The sequence below is a fragment of the Falco punctatus genome, assembly GCF_963210335.1.
Source record: "Falco punctatus genome assembly, chromosome: 5".
In the NCBI taxonomy this organism is placed as follows: Eukaryota; Metazoa; Chordata; class Aves; order Falconiformes; family Falconidae; genus Falco; species Falco punctatus.
This window is the reverse complement of record NC_137584.1, coordinates 23,402,751-23,428,270: the sequence shown is the minus strand read 5'-3', so window position 1 is coordinate 23,428,270 and position 25,520 is coordinate 23,402,751. Positions and strand designations below refer to the sequence as shown.

The following is a 25,520-nucleotide window of genomic DNA, read 5'->3' as shown; positions in this document are numbered from 1 at the left end:
CAAACTGCTTTTCCCCGATGGTGATGTAGTACTACTCGTTAAGCATGGTTCAGTCTTACCTCTCACTTACGGGAAGTTTGCGTCTACTTTATTTGGATACTGGAGCACAGGTACTACAACAGCCAGGGGGTGTAAATGCCCTGGCTGCTTCATCTTAGAATTTAGTTCTGACCAGCTTTTGACTCTGATGTAAAACTCACTCCAACGAGAGACATGTTCATGGATTCCCACTCATTTGAGCCACAGACAGGTACTCAGTTACTGAGAAATGCACTGCTTCGATCCTTGGCTCATACCACTTCAAAGACTGGTGCACAGTTCAGTTCAGGAAGAACAGGACTGATGGGCTGCAGGCTGGAAGCTGCCCTTTGTATAAGCTCTACAAAGACTTGCCATGAGGTGCATATTCATTCATTCCTATGAACTTCTATAAAAAAGCCTTTCCCTGCCAGAAACAATTTGGTTTTACACTGATCTACAGGAAGTGTCCAATTGTACAGATTATGCAGAATCCTCCTTTGCTTGGCTCCCTACAGTCTGAAGCACTCATCTTTGTTAACTTAGTGTCACGTATTTTTGTGAACATTGAAAGCTGTCTGGAAGGCTGAGTGTAGCATTGTGGAAAAAAAGATTGCTAGTCACCATAAAAATGCAAAGCACAACCAAGGGAGGGTGCTTTAATTTCAGATAGACAGCTGTAAAATTGCTTAGCAAAGACAGTTGGAAATTTGTTTGTATCTCTTCCCAATTGCAATGCAGAGGTGAATGGCTGTGTACTGATAAAGCCATCTGTCTTGTGGGTGCCTGGAGGAAGCCTCTGCACCAAAGCAATATTGCCAGTTCTACAGTTAATATCCTGGTGCACAATGCTCTTGAGCTGAGAGTTGGACTGCAGTCATTTCCGCCGCCTTAGGGCACACCATAGAACAGCATGCTCAGTTGTAATGACTCTGTTCACAAGCACAGGCTGCCAGATTGGGAAAGGGAATGAATATCCCTGCAGGGCATAACGGCAATGTGAGCACACCATTCCAGGCACTGAGATAACAGTCAGGTCCATGGACTCAGATCTGAATCCAGAGAAGAGAAGGAACAGCAACTGTGGGTAGAATGCTTTACTGGGTAGGTTTTTCAGATTACTTGCTTATCCTGGACACTCACAAAGAATAACAACTTAGGTGCTCAGGGAAAAAAAAAAAAGCTGGTAAAGACTTGCCTAGTTTGGATTTCTAACAGATAGTTTTATGTTTTTTGCAGCACTACAGGGTTCTTTTCAGACTTCTTTGGTTGGCTTCAAACAAAACACTGTGCAAGAGACTGCTGTACAAAGCATCTATGACTTCTGGATACAGGGAATTCCTATGATTTGGATCAGCCTTTGACAACTGGAGCTATACCAAGGTTGACAGAAAGGATCCTTAGTTGTTATTCAAAAAACCTAATTATCCCCTTCGAGATACTTGCTCAATGCCATTTCATCTTTGTGACTTTTACCTCCGAAGCTTCCCACCTCTCATCTGAAAGTGGAAGTCTTAGGTCATCCATAGGAATGTTGCTGAGCACAGAGCAGAACGGGTCTGCAAATCAGATTGCAAATTACAAGGGAACAGCCACACTCACGTAGCCCCATCTCTCCTTCCCGCCTGTTCACATCCCCTCAGCAAGTCACTGCCGCCAGTTGCTTCCCACAATCTGCCCATGTTCAGATTCTTATTCTATGGCACCTGCAAGGTAGTCTGAGATGGCTTTTCAGTCTGTGAAACAGGGCAAGGCCTTGCAAATTATGGAGAAATAGATGGGCATGGGACTTCTACAAACACAACGGTCAGCTAAGTCTGTATGTCAGGTACCTTGACAAAGATTTTTTGGCTTGATATTGATTTTTTTTTTTGCTTATGCATAAGGGAATCAGACTGAAAGAAAGGATACCGTCAGGGTGTTTTGACAGAAACACTGCTTTTTTCCCTAAGGCTTCCAGTGTCGGGGAGAGTTAAGGAATCTTTTGGAATCCTGCAAGGCAGGTTCTGTGTTAGTACAGAGCCAGAACCTGGGAGCTAGAGGCTCTGTGCTGTTTGTGAGGGCTTTATACAGCCACAGGTCAGATTCTGGCTAAGGCAATTAGATTTACCTCAAATAAAGCAGCAGAACTGCATTCACCGACTGTATTCATACTGAGAAAACAAATCAATGTATTGCTCTGAACACCTCTCAACTTTGGCTCTTTTTCTTTTGCAGTTTTCAGTATAAAACACTTCTGTTTTCTCTTCTGCCTTTAACTGTGGGCTCCTACAGATGGTGCAGGAGAGGTACTTCCAGTTGCAAGTTGTTTTAAAATCCTTTTCCTTTCATGTTTAGCTCCTGTACTAGCTGGCCTTACTTGATTTGCTGGTTACTGCACTGCTACGTTGTCATTACTCCTTTGTTTTTCAGTTGTGTAGCTTTGGGGCCAACCTGTGACACAGCCTTGATTAAAGGGAACCATGAGAGTGATGAACCACTGCAATGAAGTGGGAATCCCACTGGTGGTTCTGTCTCGCACAAAGATCCTCCAGAGAATCTGCTCCTGCTTGTCTCTGGACCGTGACAGTTCTGGTCAGAGAGTAACTGGGACACTTCTCTGCCATTTCTAGTTCCAAAAGAAAACGCCTACATTTTGCTTCATGACACCAACTGCAACTTGGCACTCCATGAGCAGCAGAAGTTGGGAGACTAATCTGAAGTTCGATTAATTATCTCTGATGAATCCTTACACTGCTACCTAATAATAGCTTAGGGTTTAGACAGGTAGTGCTGATACTCTCAGTTAACACGCCCTGCTGTGGCCTGGAAATGTGCTCAGAGAACCATTTATTTAAAAAATTGAAAATTCGCATATCCCACTGTAAAACTGTGAATGCAACTTCTTAAGCAACTTTCCTAAGCAAACTTCTAAGTTTCAAACCTGTTTTTTTCATCAGTAGTTAATGAACTTACTGCAAGGATCTTTCTTCAACTACCAGCTGGAAGAAATGCAACACAAAAGACAATTCACACATTAGACACCTTCATAACTGAAGTTATGGATCACATCTCATGGGAAAAGAAATAGAAATTTTCCTTTTATGTTTAAAAATAAGGAATCTTTCACAACAGTCATTCTTAACTAATGCATATCATTCCCTGCAGAGCAACAGATTGGAAAAAAGAAAGACAGATTTGAGAGGCTATTTACTTTGAATACTTCTATATTATTCTGCTTCCCCCTAAACATGCTCTAAAACAAAAATTCAATTTTTATATTGTGTCTTTAGTTAAGATTCTTACCCTTACCTAAAAAAATCAAAACATTGTTCTTGTCGAAAACTGAAGAAATACTTGTTGACAGCAGCAGACAACCATTACACCCTGTGCTATTTAGTCTCCTGTAGTTATTTAGTGCCACATGAATTTCTGATCAAAACAAAAAAAGCATTTAAGATAATAAAGTACATGTTAAATACATTAGACATCCACTAGATGATACCAGTTTTCTGTTTTGAAAAAGAAGGTGCAGATAGGGAAATGTGACTAACTGATGTTATTTCTTTTTGGATCTCATAAATATTAGTACTGATACTCCACACTGTTCAGCATTTTTATTAATGATCTGTAAATAAACATAGAAACTGCTCATAAAATTTGAAGATAACACCAAGATTAGCATAGTTGATACTAATGAAGCAGTACAGGCAAGCAAAACAATCCATCATTTACTAATCTAGACATAGTCAAAGAAAATTAAGGTTAATATGGCCAAACAGAAAGACATTTAAGAGCAAGAAGTATGGAACCAGGGACTATATCCTGGAAAGCAATAAATTTCAAGAGTACTTGTCTACTATGGCAAATAATTCAACGTGGACTCCCTATACAATTCTATGGCAAAAAATGGACCCACAAACAGTGGAACAGTGATTATGAAAGTTGGTACTGCTGAGATTTTAAATTAATTTCTATGTGCGTGCGGTTCCAGAACACTTGTTCTCTAAATGGTGGTGGTGGGGGAAATGGAGAGAATGTACAAGAGAGCCACAAAAACAATTGGAAGGCTGTAGAAAATAAATAATTTAAAGATAATGTTTAGGGTAGCAAAAAGGAGGTTGCATTGCAGCCTGATTACAGTGTTCAAAAACTTTCACAGACAGAAAAATAGTGGCTAGCAAGGGACTATTTAATCTAGTGAAGAAAAGCATACCAAGAACTAATCTGAAAGTTAAATCGTAACAAAATCAAATTTATTCTAACCATGAGAGTGACTGAGTACTGGAATAAATGACCAGAGAAGAGGCTAAGTGTTCATTTTTTGACGTCTTTAAATGAAGCTTGCCTTTCTCTGCTTTAGCAAAACCCACAAATTGTGCTTTTGTCAGACTCAAGTTACTGGTCTTCACCCTGATAAAAGGAAAATTTATGACCAGGCATCTAGATGGGGGTCAGAGAAGATAATCTCATGCTCTTTTTAGTCTTACCCTCTATGAATCTATCAATATACTGAGTGAGTACAGAGAAAAACTTTCTGAGTGATTTTTTCCATCTGGATAACAATGTCACCCGTAGCAGACTGTAAATCATCCAGTAATAAATATATGTCAGAAACTATCGAGATGAATATATTCTTGCAATGCCTTCTAATTTAGGAATTTATAGTTATTTAATATTTTACACATTAATTTTATACTGGATAATTGAATTAATGTGAAAGGGTTAAGCAGACAGGCTAATGAAACACTGTGCCGTGTACTTAGCTTAATGTGGTTGGAAAAATCAATGCACTTTGGTCTGTCAGTTAGCAATCACAGATTTAATTGAATAACATGTCAAGTATTTTAAACTGTTTACCAATGTAAATAGAATCCAGCACTATAGTAATGGTAATAAGCTACAATGCTTTCTCTGAATTCCAATCAGATTTGAACATGACCTTCATTTTAAGCTCCAACAAGCCAGACAGAGATCAAACAGCTATCATTAAATCTACGGAGTTTGGTGATTACTCCTGTGATTCTGAAAAAAATACATGTGCTATTCTTTCACTCTCTAGAACACAGGTAATGGGTAATCAGTTTGATATTCCTAGCAATGGTTACTCCTTCTCTGTGCGTTTATATTCACCTCCACTTCATTACTGTTACTGGGAGAAGGAATACATCACACAGCAATCTTTTACTGAGCCTATCTGGGAAGTGGTGGAGGGCGCGTTGTGCACGACTGCATGAAGGGAACAAGAAGACCAGAAAAAGCACCTCCTCAGCTTGTGTTGGGTGAGTTCCAACCACAGCTGTACAACAGCTCCTCACTCTTCTTCTCCTCCTTTTTACCACTCCCAAACAATGGATTCCCAACAGAAGATATGAAAGCAGCAAGGAGCAGGGTCATAGCCCTGCCCAAGCTGAATGAGCTTGCCACTGCTAGACCAGCTCCAGGAGCAGGTGACATTCTGGTCATGCAACATGTACATTCCTGTACCTTTCTCTGATGTAAAAAAATATATTTTTTTTATAAGATCCAGATGCCTGCAACGCAGATGTTTCCATTTGACTTACCTGTTTATGCTCCCGTAACAGTCAACATAAATTCTCCTACTTATACCTTTGTCCTTATTCTAAAATATCTGTCTAGAAGCAATCAGTTATATTGGGTTGTACATGTATCTATGTCATCCCAGTGATTACAAGGTTCTTTAGGATAGGCAGGTCAGATGGAAACATTTACACTGCAGACATCTGAAGTTAGGGGAAATTAATCCCACCCCGCATGCTTCCAGGCTCTCCTGAGCAAGCTGCAGATGAGCACTGCCTCAAAGTGTCTACTAAGGAGAACCAGGTCCTTGTTTTACTAGGCTGTTCATGTGTATTGTACATGTACAAATATTATGCCATCTTTAACTACCCAGCAGCCTTGCTTACATGTTCTAGCATATTCTTGACTGGAGTTAGGTCTGTTACACTCCCCTACCCCACTGGCACCTCAAACATAATAGAAATTCACTGTGCTGGGTGGGTGCTGTGCAGCAGGCCAAACCTTGCATCAAATTGCTGCTAGTTAAAGAAAGGAGAAAACATGAGAAAACAGGCAGGCTGAGGTGGGAGTACACAGATACAATAAGGCAACATCAGTCAGCGCAGTAGGCAGGTGTCTTAACACACTACTGACCTAGCTGTTACCAAGCTTCTGGGCAGCATCATGCTAAAGGAGAGTTTTAAAGAAGGAAAGAAAGACAATAGAAAGACTGCTCCACAGAGAGTTGTGGATGGCGCTGTGGGAAAAAGCACAAATGTGTAAATCTAAAAATGTTGCAAATGGGTGATGAAAGCTAGTATCAGAGGCTGAGAGGATGGAGGAATCATCTGTGCACTGACTGAGGGACTGGGATGACTGGCAAAGAACCTGAAAGTGAAGCAAAGCAGCCTTTGTAGTTGATGCAACCTATAGCAGCCTCGAGTTGATGCAAGAGAAAAGAAGGTATTGAACCACAGATTCATTCCTTCTCTATTTTTGTTTAGTCCTCTTCAACCTTAGATAACACTACTTTTTTTTTTTGCATTATGTATCCTAAAACAGGATGTACATTGCAGTAATAATGTGAAAGAAAACTACAGCTTGCTTATACATTTTACAAATATATACAGTTCATTAAAATGACTACAGACTGTTAATTCCACGAAGTTAAATACTCAACGTGGAGAAGTCCTTATTAAAGCTATATATTTGACCTTGACTGACTATGGTGCATATACACTGTTTTCAAATAATCATAGACTATAGAGTTTTTTTCCTACATCTTTTGAGATAGGAAACATATACACCATTTGTAAATACTGCTTTTTCTTTATGCTTACGTGTTTTTCTCCCGTGGCTTAGTTCAGCACATATCTAGCAGATCTAGCAGTTTAAAAATACACATCTTTTCATCTAAGAAAAACATGTATTAAAAATTGTGAGATACTCAGACATTGTAATTAGCCTATTCAACAAAATTTACTTAGATGCAGTGCAGAGGATGAAGTAGTTAACGGTGACGCTAAATTACCTGCATAAACAATGTGCAATGCAGCCCTCCTTAGGTGCAATCTAGGGCTGAAGCAATTAATCACAAAAGCTACACAGCCATAACCTGAGTTTGGCCCAAATATTAAATATAATGCATTTTACAAATCTTACAGTTTGCTTTTTTTTTCACTACCGCTCTTTGTTACTATACTGAATGTGTAGCATGCTGTACAAGCGTAACACACACCTCTTTCTACTCTATGTCTGTGGACTGCTTTTGTGATATACCAGGTATTACCGGGTGAAATGCATTTTGTTTGGTCAAAGAGCTGAACAATTTTCTGTTTTCATGATGCCACTCACCACTTTTTTCCTTCCTTTTTTTTTTTTTCTTCCAGATTTTTTTCCCCTAGATGCCATTTCAGAGATTCAGCCTACTGAGCAGTACCCACCTGCACACTGGTGCAGGGGAGAAAAGCCAGCTGTCAGAGAAAATACATAAAAGAATTTATACCCCTACATGATTGTAAAGCACTATATAAAATATTACACCACTTATGAAGCAGTCAAAATCTGTAGTATTAGAATCCGATTCCCACGTTACACATCCACAGAAGAGAAGAATTAAGGTCTTACAGGCAATTTTGAGAATAAAACATGTGCCTATATACAGAGATAATGGTTTTGAACTCATACCCTTGTATACAAGCATAGTGACCAGCTATTCACTACTACTGATACCCAAAACTAGTTCAGCCCCTGTGGTCTTCCTTGTACATGGAGCCTGGGTAAGGGACCACCAGCTACTCAGAGTCTGCTTTCTCTCCCATGGTGTTGCTGTTCCTTCCTTACTGTGCAATGTTTAATTATGCAAACTAGAAAGTTAACTCTTGAAGCTACATGCAGGCTGTTTTCTAGTTGATGCTTACCTTTGTCCTGTTGGAATCCATGTAGGTTTTAAAACCAAAATTTTAAAGTTCCATCTTCCTAAAAGTTTGAAATATGCTGATAATTGTGTGTGTACAGTTCAGTCTGAAGTTCTGTGATGCAAAGTCCACTAAAAATACTCTTGTATTTCTCAGAAATCCATATGATACTGCACTTTAATTAGACTAAATGATGCAGAAGAAGCAAAAACTCAAGGCTATCTCCTTTTTTTAGTTTAGTTTAGCATGAAAATCCAAAGCGATAAATGTTTCACTGCTATGTTGAAGGAGCCATATATAGTGAAATGTAAACCACACTGGGTTCACTGGAGGATATTAATTCAAAATTTTTAGTTTTCATATCCCACCTGTGTTGGTCATACTAATGTTCAATGTACACCATAAGAAGTGTAGGGAGATTCAGCACCATTTATTTTAGAGAAGCAGCACAGAAAAGAGACCAGGTATTAGTTCTGGTGTATGAAATCTTTTTGACTGCAAACAGGATGTTAAACATGGAACCAAACAATCCTTCCCCTCTGCCATTTTTAGAACTTTACCTAATTGACATTATTATAGAATAAACAACGTTAATTTCTTTTGCTTCTAAACTAGACCTTTTGGCTGTGTTCTGCCATGTGTTGCTCTTAGGTGTCCTTACTGCAGTTCAGCACAGCTGTTTGGCACGTTTGTTTCAGAAACAAATACACTCTTATGTGATTGTATTTATCTACAATGACAATCTACAATTTACCTTCTTGAATTTGGTCCAATTTTCTAAACTCTCCAACATCTCAGATTTTACTTTATCTTCTACTCTTTATAATCCCCGTTAATGTAATAGTGGCAGGTTTGATAAGCATAAGATTCAGCTCCTATCACAGGTCATTTACAAAGACATCAGATATCGCTGACTAACTAGCTATGCTCTGAAACTGTTCCCAGGCTTGCTTTGTTAGCACCAACTGATTTCTGCACAGAATATAAGGCTCTTATATTCTTATAAGAATATAAGTGCTTAAAGTGAGGGGGGAAAAAAGGGAGACTGAAAGCAATCTTTTCCTCGCTATTACCTGATTCAAGGAAAGTACATTTTTGACCTGAGAAATTTTACTTACATTCTGGGATTAGACTACTGATACTACAATGTATCTCTGTTTGGCAAAGACAACCAAATCTGCTCCTCTGTATGCAGCTATTAAAAATTCAGCATAATTCTTTTTAAAAAAAATAATGTTATGAGAAATGGCCAAATACTGAAACAGAAATAACGAAGAAGAGAAATGAAAGGAACAAACAGAGCTGTGAGACAAGTGCGTGAACGCTTGTGAGGCGAGTGTGTGGAAGTGTGGTAGCGTGTGTCAGGCTCCACTAGCTGGTGAGTAGAAGACCTGCAGAATGGGTAAGAGGGGCCAGGATCCAGGCAGGGACATAGGAGAGGCTGGCAGCCTGCGTTGGTATTCAGGGAATCTGTAAATGGGGGTACGCTTCTAAATCTAGAAAGTGAAGGGCATGTGTGTTTTCACTCATGAACTTCAACCCCCATCAGCCAGAGAAGATGACCATACTTGTGTTTTATGTAAGTCCTGTCAGGGCTACTCATGGGTGTTGTTCAAAGGCAGTGCCATGTCTGTGGCCGTCTCTGAAGTCAGCCATCTGAGTGCTGTGTGTGCGCGTGCGTGTTGCTAAGAGGTGCTAAGCATCACTACTGGCTGAACCTGGAAAGATGAAAGCTGCAGCTGACTGCACTGATGAGGGGCTGAGAGACATCCAGGTCTCCAGGTGCACCAGGCTGGAGCCAGAGGAAAGGGAGGAGGAATCCCCAGGTCCACCTAAAGCAGCAGCCTTACAACATCCTTCAGCACAGTCACTCGAGTATCAGGAAAGGCAGGCACTACAGCCGTTTGTATGGTCCTAATTTGACCTAGTTTGTACTTGTGCTTCAAAATACATATTGTGTATGTAAATTTTATAAAAAATAATTCTTTAATTACACAGTCCCATTCACTTTTTCATATTCAGTCTATAGGACAGATGACGCTTACCTAGTAAGTTGCTGCACATTCCTTTTGTGTGGTTCCTAGGCTTCATTTACTGCACGACCTTCAAACCTTAATCTAGGGATGAAGTGATAAATTTTCTGTGGGGTCTATCAATAAAGTATCTAGGTGCTTCACACTAAAGTGGTACTGTCTTCATTCCCCAGATGTGGCACTGAGGTACACAGCATCTCAGTGAAAAAGTTGCAGCTACAGTTCAGTGCCTATGTGTTAGCAAGTCAGGAGCATTAAAACAGGGAACACACTATTAGTTTTCCTCCTGCAAAGTCTGGTTTAGATATCTTTCCTAGCAGATACAGACCTAATTTAAGTTCTCCAGGGCCACACAGAGCTACCTTAGCTGTAAGACCATTTCTTCTACATCTGCAATCCTTTGGCATGTTACTGACCCCCTTTTAATGAGAAAGAGGTATGATTGTGGTTTTAGTACACATTTTTTAACATCACTGAAAACAATGGCTTGCAATAGGATATATCAACCAATATAATAACTGCCCCCCAATGTTAATATAGTCTCCTCAATAATATATCTCCAAGCATATGTTGGAGGAGATAAATACGTTGCCCCTACCCTATCGATGAGGAAGCTAACAGACTGAGATAAAAGAAATGGTTTGCTCTGTATCACCTATCAGGTGAATGACTCAGCTGAGAGAAAAGCCTCTCATGAAGCATTTTTTTGTTCTTGATTCCAAAACACTTTACAGCCATGGATATTATTTACTGCATCTTCTACACGTGGACAAATTCAGTTGCAGAAAGACTACACAGTAATCAGTGAGAGAACCCAGTCCCATAATTCTGCAGCCAGTGAAGCCCAATGGATTGTTACAGGCTGGGCTGTGGAGTATCCTTAAAATACCATCCAGGTTTCTGCATAACTCCAAGCAGTACCCTACATGACCCACATGCAGAAATGTATCTATTTCTATAATTCAGCAGTTTATTCAGCAAAAATACATTCCTTAGGCATACTGTTGCTTAAATATAAAAAAATATATTTGTTTTTCAGGTAAACAGCTATATCAGATAAACAAGAAATGTCAATAAATAAAACTTCCAGAAAGGAATGATCAATTTATAAATAAACAAACACCCCCCACCCCCACCCCCAAAGATACTTGTTAAACAAAATACTCGATACAGACTTTATAATTCCAGATAAGGCCCTTATCCTAAAGTGAAATGTACATACTAATCCAGCTGAAGACTCAGGCCATACAGCATATACATATTCTTGACCAACCAAACACAAAAATCACATGTAGTTATACACGGTTTATTGTCTTCTGGAGTTTGTAACACAGAAAAATAATTCATTTACCTGAAGGTGTAGAATGTGTATTGACACTGCTCTTCCTGAAAAATTGCTACTTGGTTAAGAGTTTTTATATTAAGTTTTAACCCTGCGCATATGGACACAGGCAAAGCTTTATTTCCTGTTCTTCACAGGAAGGATGTCTGTAATCCAGTAGTGAAACAGAGACGTGACTATCTTGGTATGATCTGAAACAAAGAAAACACATTCCTCCTGAAATACCTCCACAATATTTCTGAGCATTAAAAAAGAATACTTGTGTGAACATCTGTTTTCATTTAGTATTAGCATTTCAGTAAAAACAATGCAGATATCCGAGCTTGAAGACTAGATAAACAGGTGCATTTTCTTTCAGGAGGTCAGTTATTTTTATGAGAAAAAGTTTTGGTTCTGTATTTTGGAATCTTATTTGTTATGATTCAGTAACTCAGAAAAAAAGGAGATCGCAATGACATGATCATATGGGTAAGGCTAAAAAGAGTGCAATCTTGTCCAACTTCTTTCTGTCTGAATAGTAATTTCACACATTATTATTTAACTTACAGTAGCACCTAGAAGCCCCAGCTGAGAATGAGTAGTCTTGTACAGACAGATACATCAAAGCCTCAAAGTGCCGTGGCTTCTGTCTTAATTCAGAGATTATCTATGTGGCTTTACTTATTTTTAACGACAGGACTTTCCACAGTACTTATCACGTAATATCACATTTAACATGGTTCTATAACGTTATGCTAATATAGCTTTCACATTTCCTTTTCTTTGAATGTTGATTAAAAAAAAAAAAAGAAAAAGAAAAAAGGTTAATTTTAATCATTTTAGGGCTTCTGTGTGTCCAGTCAGTGCATTGTTGGCACACAGTAACTGCATTACTTCTGGTCTGCAAAATATATCCCCCTGCCACCTGCCACAATGGAGACACATATAAAGAACAACTTTCCAAAAAAAGGTAGTTAAAAGAAGCTTCTGGTTCCTTCTGTGAGTGATAATTTCCTAGGCAACAAGGGAAGAGTATATTTGAGACTTGATGCTAACCAACAAAGGGAAAATGTTAATAGATAATGGAATGAAGTTGATGAGTAGAAGCTGAATGAGTTCATAAATTAGGAGATAATGACTTTTTTTTTTAATTAGGCAATCACCTTTAATAATTGATGTGAAATGGGAATTAAGTAGTCCTCATTTCAAAAGCTACAGTTTCCAACCAGCAAATGGAGCATTACTTCCAGTAACAGCTCTTCTCCTTTGCCCACTGCACTGTGCAGGATCATGAAAGTCTCTGGCTTCCTTTTGGCAAATGGCCACGGACTTTCTGACAGAGATCAGCCAAGACCCCATCATGAGAAACGCATGTCTATTTGACTTCGAAACATTCTCTTCCCTGAACTTACAGAAGACATTACGTAAAGGTAAGTACTTTTTGATAAAGACTACCAAATAAATGGAAAATAGGACATTTTGTTCTTTTTTACAGTCTAAGAACAATGATTCTTCAAATAGCCATGCTCAGAAACCCTTGTCCAGCCTCAACTTTGGATGATTGTATGAAGTACAAGGCCAAAGGTAACTTGACAGAATAACTTGAAGCACAGAGCACAAGGTAAGTCGATGGAGGATGACCACTAGACAGAACAATCTGTATTTCTGAATCACAGAGATTTGCTTGTTCAAGTATGTTTTGTCATTTAAATGAAGGGTTAAACCCCCTACTTTAATATTGATAATTTTTCTCTTTCAATTTCCTTAGCAATTCCTTCTTCCTGCAAAATTTTGCCGACCCTACCACCAGCTTTGTAAGACCTTTATTTGATATGGCTGCAAATATTGAGATCCAAGAGCTCAAGACAGTTTTTTCTTCATAGTTTCTTTTTTGTTTTGGTTAAATCATGATTCCCAATCTGAATAACATGCTAAGAGGTGTGAAGGAAATATCAAAACATGGCCTTGAACCAATGATTTTCAATTTGTGGTCTGCAGACCTTGGGCAGACCACAGCTTTACACTAAAGGGTCTGTAAAATACTACATGCACCGCCCCCCCCCCCCCCCCCCCCCCCCAAATTTATCATCACTAGGCATAAACCTGCCAAGTGGGACTTGGTAACCCCAGTGGAAAATTAGATTGAATCATAACACATATATGTTATGTGTTATGATTCCTCATAATATATATATGAGGAAATAAAGGAGATGTAATGGTATGTTTGGCCTGTGAAGTTTACTAACAGAGAATGTGCACTTCTATGAAAGAGATGGATCACTTCTCATTTGTTTCCTATTCTTTCCTTCCTTGAATTAAAGATAAAACTGAACAAAATATAGCACCCATTATTGTTTCTTTGATGCTGGCATCTTAAGTAGAATCATAACCACAGGAAAAGGGTTAATATACTGCTTCTTGAGCTACAGAGAATAAAACAGGTTTATTTGTAAAACTAATACACCTTGCTAAAATGAAGAAAAAAATGTCTTCTTTTCATCATATTAATAAGGAATGACCTTTTCTTCTCATACATCATGTCCCAGTAAAAATGAACAAAACAGAAAAAAAGGCAAGATAATCAGACAAACCTGTAAAAAAAACATGAGATCACTATGTTGTACTATACATTTCTATCTCCATAAACAGCCCTAACCTGTATTTGTATAAAAAAATCTTGAATTTGCTGAGATAAGTTTTTGTATTAACTCTTATCACCTGTTTATTGGGAATGAAGTATAAATTCCCAAAACTGGGCAAGATGACCTATTTTTGAGCCAAAAGTAGAAAAAAAGTACAATTAAAAGCCTAATTCAAGGTAAAATTTCAGAGCACTGAATTCTCATTCACTGAAATTCCTGAATTACAAATAGAATGTATTGTTAAACTCTTGATGAGGCAAATTAATATCTGGCAGGTGTTTAATTTTACTTTAATAATTTATAACAAATGTATTTTCCTCTTTCTTACGTTGTTGTACCTCTTGAATAACCTATCAACTACTATGGTTACACCACTGTGAACTGGGAATGAGATTAGAATTGAGCCCAGAGCGACAACAGTTACTAGGAAAAAAAAAATTGACTGGAAGAATAAATAATTTCAGGCTGTATCAGCAAGAACATAAATGAATTTAAAAATTTACTCAGAAAATTTTCTTCTGCTTTTTCAAGTGACAAATACATACCTCAGAAAATTAGGGCAGTTGTATGGATTTGTTTCTAATTTGCTTCTGTTTTCTCTCTTCAGTTTGACATTATTGCTATATAAAAGTAAACAGAGCAGCTTGCCTCAATACTGCAAAACCCAACAGATTTCCTACTGTATTGAGCAGAATTTGGAAAAGGCCTGTAAGGAATATCCCGATTGTGGTCACTTCAACAGCTCCATTCCAATTTAATGAAAAGAAGCTGAATTAGGTCATTTAATAAAGGGCCAATACTATTTTCACCATTCCTGCTGAGTCCTACTTAGTTTGCAAACGTGTATTACATCAATGAGACTATCTGTTTGTAATTAAGATCACAGAATGTAGGCTTTAAAGTTAATTATTGAATGCACAGAAGGATTTTGTTCCATGTACATGTGGATACTTCAGATACATCGGAGCTTTGAGGGTTGTCATACTCCACATCTAAACTTTGAAAGAATACGTATTTACTTCTGTAAGCGTGTCCTTTTCAGAATGTATCAGCTATGAACTCTACAGGCAGGAATTCTCCCATTTCTGTGTTTTTACAATGCACAGCATGCAGTAGGCTCCAGTCTTGACTGGGATCTTTAGCCACTACCATGCTGTAAATTATTTAATGATGTTACAAGCAGCACTGTCTTCTTTGAATGTTATTCCTAAGCCTCTGACGGCTATGATTTTATTTACTCTATTGATGCACTACTACCAGCTCAGTCATTACTCTTCAAAAGATGCAGAGCACAATCTAAAATGGTTGAGATTCTCTCGTGCCATAGCAAGTGCTCTCAACTGATCAAATTCTTTGGGAGGCAAAAGAATTCAGCACATCTTGTAGATTTGTCTGATGCTGTAACAGAAGTACTAATGACAAGTAACAATGACTGTTTAAATGAAAACTACTTGGAAAATGAATTATTATAGCTTCTATGGACTACATGCTGATCCCACATTTACTTGAGGAACTATTAACTGTTCAAGAAGAAATTCTACTAAAATGAAAGGGATTACAATAGAGAAAAAAAGGAACATGACTGAAATCAGACTTGCGCCTCAGGGATGAAAAGATTTAGTAACAGAATAATTTTTCTTTTTATGAATGACTTTATAGTATCATTTATTATAAAGAGTGACTTAACGCTTTTACATAATCAACAGTATTTTTAGAAACTTAAACCAGACATTTATATTTAAACAAAAACAAAGCTGTAAATCAAAGTTTGGCATGCAAAATCTACGTGTTAAAGAAGCCACATAGGTGACCAAGAAGAAATGAAATAATGGGCTTTATCGATTTTTATGCATGCAAAATTAATCCTTAACTGGATGAGTGAAATCTCCAAAATAAACAAGATAATTTCTATGACTTAAGAAGTCTACAGAGAGAATGTATTAAAAAATAGGCTTTAAACATGATTAAATCTTAAAACAGTTAAGATTTAAAACGTACTGTTTTAAGAACCTGAATGACCTTGTAGTCTATAGTTGCTGCAAAATATGAAAATTTTCCGTATTGATTGTAACCAAACATGAAAAAGGGAAAATCACTGTATTTTTGGTGAGAATTATGCTTCAAATCTTGTATAAGCACCGCAACAAATTTGAGTTTTAATCTATACACAAAAGAACATCAGATAATGAACATGAATGAATGGTACCTACCAGAAGGCATCATGGATTGTTCTTGGAATTGTTTCAAAGCATCCTTCAATCTCTCAATATCCTGCAGCAATACAAGGGATTTCAACTGATGTAGAAGAGTCACATCTGAGGAAGAAATGGTGCGAGATTCAAGACATTGTAAAACCTCTTGGGCAGCTGCAGAATTTACAGCTGAATCCGTGCATTCTGATTTATCTGGAAAAAACAAGTGGAAAAAACCCAAAACTCAATGAACACAGAGAATTTTCCTAATTATATTTTCTTTTCAAACACAGCACCTTCCTTTTCAGTACAACTTACAGCCAGATATCTCGTACCAGCAGGCAGCTTGCTCCTCCTATTTTTTGTTAAATATTAAAACAATGGTAAGAGGGGAAAGTGTCAAATTCAAGAAGTAAAAAGGACAATAGGATTCATAGTGACAAGAACGCAAGAGGAGTCTAGATATTCAAGATGAGCACAGGAAGAAGGTGTGATGAAGAAACTGTACTGTGGCCAAAGCACTGTGTTTTTGCTTCCCATACACTATGTATTATAAAAATGCACACCTATTTTTTTCCCTTTGAAGATGGGGAAGAACTCTGTGGAACTACTGCAAAGAACTTCTGGAGGCATCCAATTATCTTGTTGCTGTACTTTTATATTTTTATTTAAAAAGCAGATATTACAGCATGCAAGACAGCCGAGAAAGGGACACATTGTTTCTACAGTACTAAAGCATAAATTCATTCTTCCACTGCAGTAACAATGCATAGTCTGTCCCTTTAACCAGACTTCTTTTTAATTCTTCTGTTTTTACCAGCAAGCCAACTGAGAACAGATTTTTCCTGATTCAGCTTTCTGACATAAGTCTGAGAAGTATAATCCAATGTGACCATTTGAAAATACTGCTAAAAGCAATGGCTTCCAATTTTATCTAAAAAGCTAGGGAGTGTTAAAGTCATTCAACTAGAAAAGGCAAACAGCATACTGTCAGATCTATATATAAACCGGGATTTGCCTAACAAGAAAGTTAGTCACGCTGTGATTTATGGATGTGACATCTTATCTGCAGATGAACCTTCTTTTACCTGAGAATTTCTTTCCATGGATTCCAAGGTCCCCACTGGCTCAACACTCTAGTCTGTGGGTTTGATGTCAGGGCCAGTCAGTGTGTCAACCACTGCTAAGACCCGAGCTTGACTTCCAGGAAAGCTGGAAGCTCAACACTTTTTCTTAAAATTCAACATGCAACAGAGCTATGGACTACTGACCAGGTTTCTGTTCAGGGACATGTATTAACAGCAGAACTGTTACCTGAGTTTGCAATCTTTCTCAGTCACTCTGGAGTTCCACTACAGCTAATGCATGTAGTTTAGCTTGTATTTACTTAGACGTACACTGAAGTAGTAAAATTTTTATTTTTGGTTATGGAAATACATTAGCCAGGAAGTAGGATGGCTTTCCAGTGCTAGGCTAAGTACGAACACATGACACAGCAGAAAAATTGTGACAGTAAGGAAAGAAAATTCTATATAAAAGTCTTGAGAAAAAAATTAACATGAAAATCCTGATGTCATCTTGACACAGTTTTTAAAGTAAGTCCACAGTCTAAAGAGGAATTTTTATGGGAGTAGGAGCTGACAGCTCTGACTTAAGAAGGACTCATACAGGTAGGTAAGCTGTTTAATACTCTTTGTTCAGCTCCACAAAGACAGTCAAGGCCATGCACTTTGAAAAACTTTTCACTGCTTTTTTCCAGTTTTATAAGATGGTTATAATTTTAAAGGTATGTTCCAAGCTGAGCAACTAAAGAACACACCTTGCCCTCAAGAAAAATGTATTTCATTCTCAGTGATACCAACTTAACCTGGTGTATGTACAGGTAAGTACTGTAGTACTTACCATTAAAACTTCATTATCTCTGAAAGGCTTTTATGATGCAAGCACCATACAAGCAGCGTTTTAGGAAGTCCACATAAGAAACAAACAGTAGGAATTTATCTGATTTTAGTGGCCAGGTAAGCATTCAGTAGGCCATTAGCGATAACAACCATGCAGTCCTTTTCAAATTGCTATGGAACGCATATTGAGCATCAGTTCACATGCATCTTGTTCACAAGTGCTTTATGCCAATACACTTTCCCGGTGCCAACAGTATCTTCCCCTTTCCTATTGGATGCTGTCTGTCTAGATTTCCTTACATATTACAAATAAATCTCCTCCCGGGAAGAAGAACTTTCTGAAAAGTGGGTTGGTTCAGAGATAGTAAGCATGAAAGTAGTTCAGGACAGCAATCATTGCCCTCATTTGAAGGTCTCTGAAAGCAAGTAATCCTTCTGGATGTTTGCTTGCAGAGGAAAGAATTTGGTCCATTTAAACCACTACATTTACCCCGAGTGCATTGGAATGTTCTAAAAAGGAGAAAGGAATATTATTTATATTTTCAAAGACACAGAAAAAAAGAGATTGGGACCACAGTTTTTTATATTGATGTGGATTCTTACCTATACATGCATATACCAGAAATCAGGACAAATACTAAAGTGCTTGTGTGTCTCATTGAGTTCAAAAGTGACACTTGTCCAGTAGATTTGACCCATTCTACAGCAATAATGTGTACATCTATTTTCTCCTACGTGGTAATACTAATGAAAAGAAAGGACAAAGAGTGGTACATACTGTCAGCAAAATAAATTTTTTGTGTTGCCTGCAGGAAGTCCAGAATGCTATCTGCCTTTTCATCTGTGTCTTTTAAGCCTGCTGCTTCTTCTCTGTTGTTTTTGTCAGGCTGATATGTAAAATCCACACCGGTAGTTTTTGATATCAAGCCAGCTGCTCTCATTTTTTCTTTCTGTCGTTTCTTTTTCATTTTCCTCTTCTTGTTTTTGCTTATTTTGGGACTGTCTATCTGATGCAGCTGTAAATTATCTTGAACAAGAGTCTCTTGCATTCCAGATTCTGTTTGTTCTCCATGTAAATTATTACAGTTTTGCAAACTGCTCTTTTGTTTCTTCCTGCGAATGCGCTTTCTCTTGGTTTGTCCTTGATATTCCTCCTCTGCAGATTCAAAAGAGACATGATAGTTGTAAATAAGAGGATCTGTAATAAGCATTTTGGGACTGCATACAATGAAATATTACTCCCTTCAAATTCTGGGATGTCTGAGTGGCTCTAACCTTACTTTTATGTTTTGAATGCTATTCAGTACTACAATGTCAAAGCCAAGTTTTCTGAATGCATTGAGTAAGATGACAAGTTCTTTTCCCTTCTGCTTTCAATAAAGACTGTACTTTCCTTCGTGCCACATACTTTGCATCACATTTACTTTCTTAAGACAGATAGTATGGTTCTATACAGGGAGTGAGGTCAAAAGAATTGCCAGGGCAAAAAACAGTAAGTGCAGGCTGGGGGAGATGGGATGGGAAAGCTTCCCCAAGAGCCCGACACCACCAGTTGGCAGACTTTATCAAGAATTGAAGAATGCACGTAAGTCACAATAAAAGATGATAGTGTTTATATTGATGATATCCCTTCACAATAGTGCTGTGCTTTAAAAACACCAGTTTCTGATTCTTCCACTTTTTCCTCCTTAAACATCCTCCTCCTTTGGGAAATCTCACTGCTTTGGACATCAACTTTATGGGGAAAGCATGAAAGGCATCAGTGACCTTGGCAAGTAATCTCTGATCTCTTTAACAGCCTGTCTTAGTTCTGTTGTTTCCTTACTACATTATAATTTACTTCCTAGCTGATTCTTCAAAAGGCTCAAATGTCATGGGAAAGTAGTTACTCTTGCTCTCCAAAACAGCTTTCAGGCTTCTTTACTCACATCTTATCCCTGTACAGAAAGTCAGAGTTCTGAAGTCACCTCTGACCCTGAACTGACTGCCCCTCCTACACACTCACTTGTGAGCGCAAGCCCTCCTGGCACTAGCAAGGGCAGACTGCTAGAATCCATCTTCCCTTTGACTGCACTGCTGCTGAAGTCCATATTCGTGACTATAGCAATTCCTGTCTAATTAACCGAAATTCCCTCTTTCATAGCCTAACAAAATCCTCACATGTTTAAACATCACGGAGTGCAGACTACCCTGTTCTTCTAATGTCTTGCTCTAGAAAGTTAAGCCATTTATCCTTCCCGCAACCTCTACCTGCACGTTTCTAAACTCCTCACAGTGCACTGAGCCCAGTGCTCTTATTGGTCTGGTTTTACACCATTCCCTTAGGGTTAAAGAATCTTTGCTTGGCTAATGCTGGTGCAATGCAGGAGAGACACCTGAAGCCCAACAAGAATTACTTGCATAGTCTCCTGAACTGCCTCTCATTCTCAGCTTGTTTGGCCTTCTCATCACTCCTCCCCCTACCAGTCTTCACGTCTATTTTCTCCATGGTTGGAGGCCCTTTCTTTCATTGCCGTTTCTTTTTCTGTCTTGAACTCTGTCAGCTCTGAGCCACTTTCTCTCTTTAAATACCACTACAAGACTTCTAGTTCTTTAGCTGACGGATGACTCACTGCAAAGCAATTTTCCATACTTTCTATGAAGAAGGATGCATAAAAATAAATTTGCTGTATTGTAACTGAACACCACAGCATGTTAAAGACACACCAAACATCACCTCGTACCCACAGTGCGGAATGTTCTGCACACATGGTATTTGAGCTAAGTATCTTTATACATGATTTGGACATATGGGATGTGGGAAAAATAACGTCTGTGTCGTTCTGTAGGAATAAAATATCAAAACTGAAGGCAGATATGAATGGTGAAAGATGCTATAAACAAAACATCAATGTTTCATCTTAAGATCTAATTTGGATTTTCATGGCTGTATTTGTGTTCTAATAGGTGAATTTCACTGTAAACATAGATACATTGTTCTGTAAAATTTCTCGCCCCTCTGTTAACCTGAACCACAGTGTTTGCTAATAAAGCTACTCTGTTCTGTGCGCTCAGCAAATGGCCCAACATGCCCTTTGAGCATTTAAGAATCACTAAATCTCAGCAAAATTACAGCATGTTGTGCAGCCAAGTTTGAAGCCACTTGAAAAAATGGTGCAGAAGGCAGAACAGGTCTTAAGATTTTTTGAGTCAAATCCAGAAGTTTCCTTATCTTTGGTAGCTCAAGATAGCAGGAGGTCTGAAGAGACCAGGGTAACACTGTCAAGGCAGAATGAATGTAGTCTTCCTATGTGTATGTAATTAAGATAAACACCTGAATGAAAGGAAATCAGAACTGTGCTGAGTTTCCTCCAACACAGAAAACAAATCAAACACAAGACTTGACCTCATTCTGTTGAGGAGTTAAACTGCAAGTCTTCTAGCAGCTTTTGTCATTCTTTGCCCCACATTTTAATATCTTTTTAGTATCTACTGCTCCATGAATGGGAAGTACTAGTGATTCAACATCAAGAACAGATGAAATCAGATGTTGACAAATGCAGAGCAATGCACACAAAAGGGATTAATTTGAACAACTCACTACTAGGGTTAGAGTGAACTGTTATCAGCTGGGGAAAAACAAAACAAAAGCCAAACCTATGCATCAGTATGGAAAGCTCAATGAAAACATTTGCTCAGTGGGTATCAGTTATCAAAACAGCAAACACCTTGTTTGCATACATGAGAGAGGATGGAAAACAACAGGAAAAATATTCCAAAGCTATTATACAAATCTGTTGCACTCTACAAGCTTGTAATGCTGTTTCTTCGCATAATCCCATCACAGTAAGACTTTTGCCCACAAGAGGAGGGCTCTCACAGAAGGCACCAGAGAAACTCAAAAAAGATTTGTATGATTTGTGTTGAAAGAAAGAATAATAAATTGGGCCCTGTTTCTGCCTCCTGATGCAAGAACAAGGTGACATCTAATTAAACCGAGCAGTTTCACAAGGAATTAGAAGAAGGTAAATACCTGTTTTACAAACAGCACAGTTAGCTTATTGAATTCACATGTGTGTGGTATGCTCAGGAGCCAAGAGTTCAATGGGATTCAAGAACTGGTTGTTTGTATAGTCAGTCAAGCTAGCCGATTATAACAGCTATGCTAAAATATAAGTAAGAGTTATACAAGAAATTTAAACCATGTTTAGGTCACAGCCCACACAATGATCTTAAATGAAATGTTCAGTGGGATTCAACTCCCACAACTTTGGCTGTCTGAAAAGAAAATACTTAAGAGCGTACTTAGATCTGCACTCCCTCTGATAAATCAAGAGGCGCTATCATCTTCAAAAAGCAATTTACCTCACCCTAAACCAGCTGGGACGGAAATGCACCCTGAAGGTCTTCCTCTTTCATCCCTTCTGTTAACCACAAAGGAAATATAGACAATAAATTTGGACAAGATGCTTTCAACAAATAAGAAGAATTGGTCTCTTTTACAAAAATTTACAGTATGGGGGAAGGTGTTAACATGAGTTTGCTCATCAGATTGATTTTTACTAATTAACAAACCCCACTGTTATAAAAAACCAAACCACCCAACTTTTCACTGATCCTCTACATTTCAAACCAGTAGGCAGGTCTGATAACATTTCAATAGATATGAACTTGGTTTCAGTAATTTTTCCCACTGACTGAAGAGGTTTCTTATGTCAAAGCAGCATAATTAAAACAAATGCAGGGAATACTACACAAGCAATCTTAGTAAGGTATTGAATATATACTCAAGCAACATCGATAGGAATATGAGCTTTTAGACAACAATAACTTAAGCCACAACTGCAGCTACAGCTTGTCCTAATTCCACAAGAGTTGATGATTCTTCTCCTTCTGTTCCATAATGGCCTGTCACCTCTCTCCCTCCTGAGACTCATCTGTGCTCCACAAGTAGCTTAATTTATCACATAATCCAATTATGCAGAAGCAGCTGTCTTCAACCCGTTTAGTCTGGACTTGGTGCCCTCTCAGACTGAGCAAAGTTGGCTTCCAGACAGAATACCCATATACATTTTCCAGTCGTGGTCGTAATTTTATAAGGATTTCTTTCAGCCTTACACTCCTCAGGAACTGTTCAGAGTTAAAAATAACTGTTTTCTTTCTTTCTTTGTTTGGGGTTTTTTTTTAGTTTTGTTTTTTTTTTGTGTGTGCTTTTTTTCACCCCCCCATAGGTAATTTTTAGTCTAGATTACCTTCCTGATGCAGTTTACCATGCAGCTGCACAGTCACACTAGCATGACCGACAGAATGATATGGAAGTGGGAATGAGTAGCCTGAAAAGGAAAGTCAGCACCAAAAGAGTCATCTTCTAACAGCCTATCTAATCCAGCCTGAAACATTAAAGTTTTCTGCACACAAACTACATGTCTTAACAGAACAGAGGCAGAAAAATGTCAAAAACGGACTTAAAATGGAACGGAGGACTCAGTTTACAGATACTGCTTATTGAATTTTGATAATGAAAAGTCAGCCCATCCAGTTTGTATCTTCAAGGAAAAACAGAAAATGATAAAAATAATGATATACATCAAGGCTCCAAATAAGCTGACTTTCATTTATTAACTTATACTATATTAGTAAGTTATTTTGTGTTCATTATCACAGCAGCTACAGACACAGAGATTAAATACAATGCTTTACATGGGAGGAACAGTCAGCTGTTGCTGTTAGCCTAAGCAAACTATCCATCAGCCTGAAGACATTGCTGGGAATTCTGTGATTGAAAAGATGAGCTCAAGTTTATCTTTATTATTTCAGCTCCTTCACACAATGGCTGATGGAAACATTCAGGGAAAGCATCATACAAGACAATGAAAAATGGGAGGCTATTTATTAGGTGTCTGCAAGTAAGGTATACAAAGTTCCACAGCATGCCAAACTGCAGTTTGGCTTTCCCGTATCTGAGAAGCAGCAGATGATACTAGGGATTTTTAAAAATCGGGTCCCTAAATACTATTAGAACAAACCTTTCAAACAGCACATTAGAAAAAAAAGAGAGAGATAAAGCAGATTGAGGAAAAGATAGTCAAAGAATATCCTTCAAGCTTTAGAATCTCCTCTATAACGTGCTCATCATGACTGAAGTACAGCAGCTGGCTCTCCTGCTCAATGACCAAGTCCCATAGCAGGCTTTCTGGATGTTGTTCATGGTAATTTTTTGATTTTGCTCAAAAGAAACCGGACATGGGCCTCTCCCGGTTTTTCATCCAGTTTAAACTCTTTTCTTCTCCCTAATAAACTGGATGGATTTTCCATGGTATACTGAGCAGTCAGTGCAGAGGAATTTAATTTTGGTTTAGGATCTTGCAAGAGAAAAAAATAATGTTATTTTTAGTGCCAATTAAGATATCAGCAGCTACAATTTGGCCAAGAGTGAAAAGCTGTGGTTAACAAATGCAATAAAAAGTAATGGTTCATTAGAAAACAAGCAATACTGAAAAGATCTCAGGATCACAAGAAGCCATTAATATTTTTTACTCACTTTTTGGTAATTGTTTTAGATCATCATTTGAACTCCGGGAAAAAAAAAACCACGCTGTGAAGGTTTTAGTAATCTACAACACTTTTAATGTTGGAGAAAAGTGCGAAAGACTGGAATTTAGGATAGGGACTGTCTTTTGTTTGTTCATTCATGTTTTTATATTTACAGATGAAGAATTCATATAAAACTGGCAAATGTTGCATATATGCTGCATACCACAACTGAGTACTACCTCTTGGATTTAAAGCAAATCCGATTAAGAGTAATGACAATAATAAGTAAAGGCAGATATCACAGTCTGCAAGTCTTCAATGCTAAATGTTTATGTGCCCCCATTGGTGAGGGGCTTTATAAACATTCTTGTAAAAATTCAAGGAAACCACATTAGTTGTAGCTTATCCACAGATTTCCTGGCTTTTCAAAGAATTCCAAGATAACGTGTAGATTTTCTCTTTGTAAACCGCATGTCGATCCTTCCCATGCTGATCACAGGCTTTCAGGCACCTGCAAATCTTATTTTGCATTATAAATTGTGCTAAACTTCCTATGGCAAACACCAGGATTACAGGCTTGCAGTTCCCTAGATGATTTAAGACCTGTTAAAAAACAATTGGACTCTCACTATTCAGCCTCAAAGTCTCTGATAACAAAGCAATTTGAAAAGCAAGTGGTTATGCATCACTGTCAGTAATGTAGGCAATTTTCTTCCTTGAATTCTTTCAGAAATTTTAGGTAAATAAAATCTGGTACTGGTGATTTTATTTTATCACTGTTCTGTTGCATGACTATTAAGTAACTACAGTTTCACATATCCTTTGAGAAAGCCCAAGAAAGAGCGTTCCAACATGGGATTCTCCATAGTTTTTTCCCCACATATAATATCAAAGCAAAGAATTTCTTTAACTTCACTGAAACAAGCCTTCTCAGTATTCCTTCTACACCATGATAATTGGCTCAAGAGACTAGCAGGCACATTG

The 25,520-nt window shown here is 38.0% G+C and overlaps 1 protein-coding gene across 6 annotated transcripts in view; it reads right to left on the bottom strand.

Moving 5' to 3' along the window:
• Nucleotides 1-25,520, bottom strand: part of ERICH1 (glutamate rich 1) — a gene marked incomplete at its 5' end in the record, with an annotated part of 99,549 nt that overhangs the window by 11,896 nt on the left and 62,133 nt on the right. For 2 of the 6 annotated variants that reach the window (XM_080387748.1, XM_080387749.1), the window contains 3 exons: nt 10,916-11,500; nt 16,141-16,335; nt 18,802-19,179. In XM_080387748.1, coding sequence (XP_080243874.1) covers nt 11,427-11,500; nt 16,141-16,335; nt 18,802-19,179 — 647 coding nt within the window. In that variant the 3' untranslated portion in view covers nt 10,916-11,426. Of the gene's footprint in view, nt 1-10,915; nt 11,501-14,475; nt 14,551-16,140; nt 16,336-18,801; nt 19,180-25,520 lie in introns of those variants that run through there. The other 4 variants (XR_013928148.1, XR_013928149.1, XR_013928147.1 and 1 more) reach the window with 4 other exon arrangements.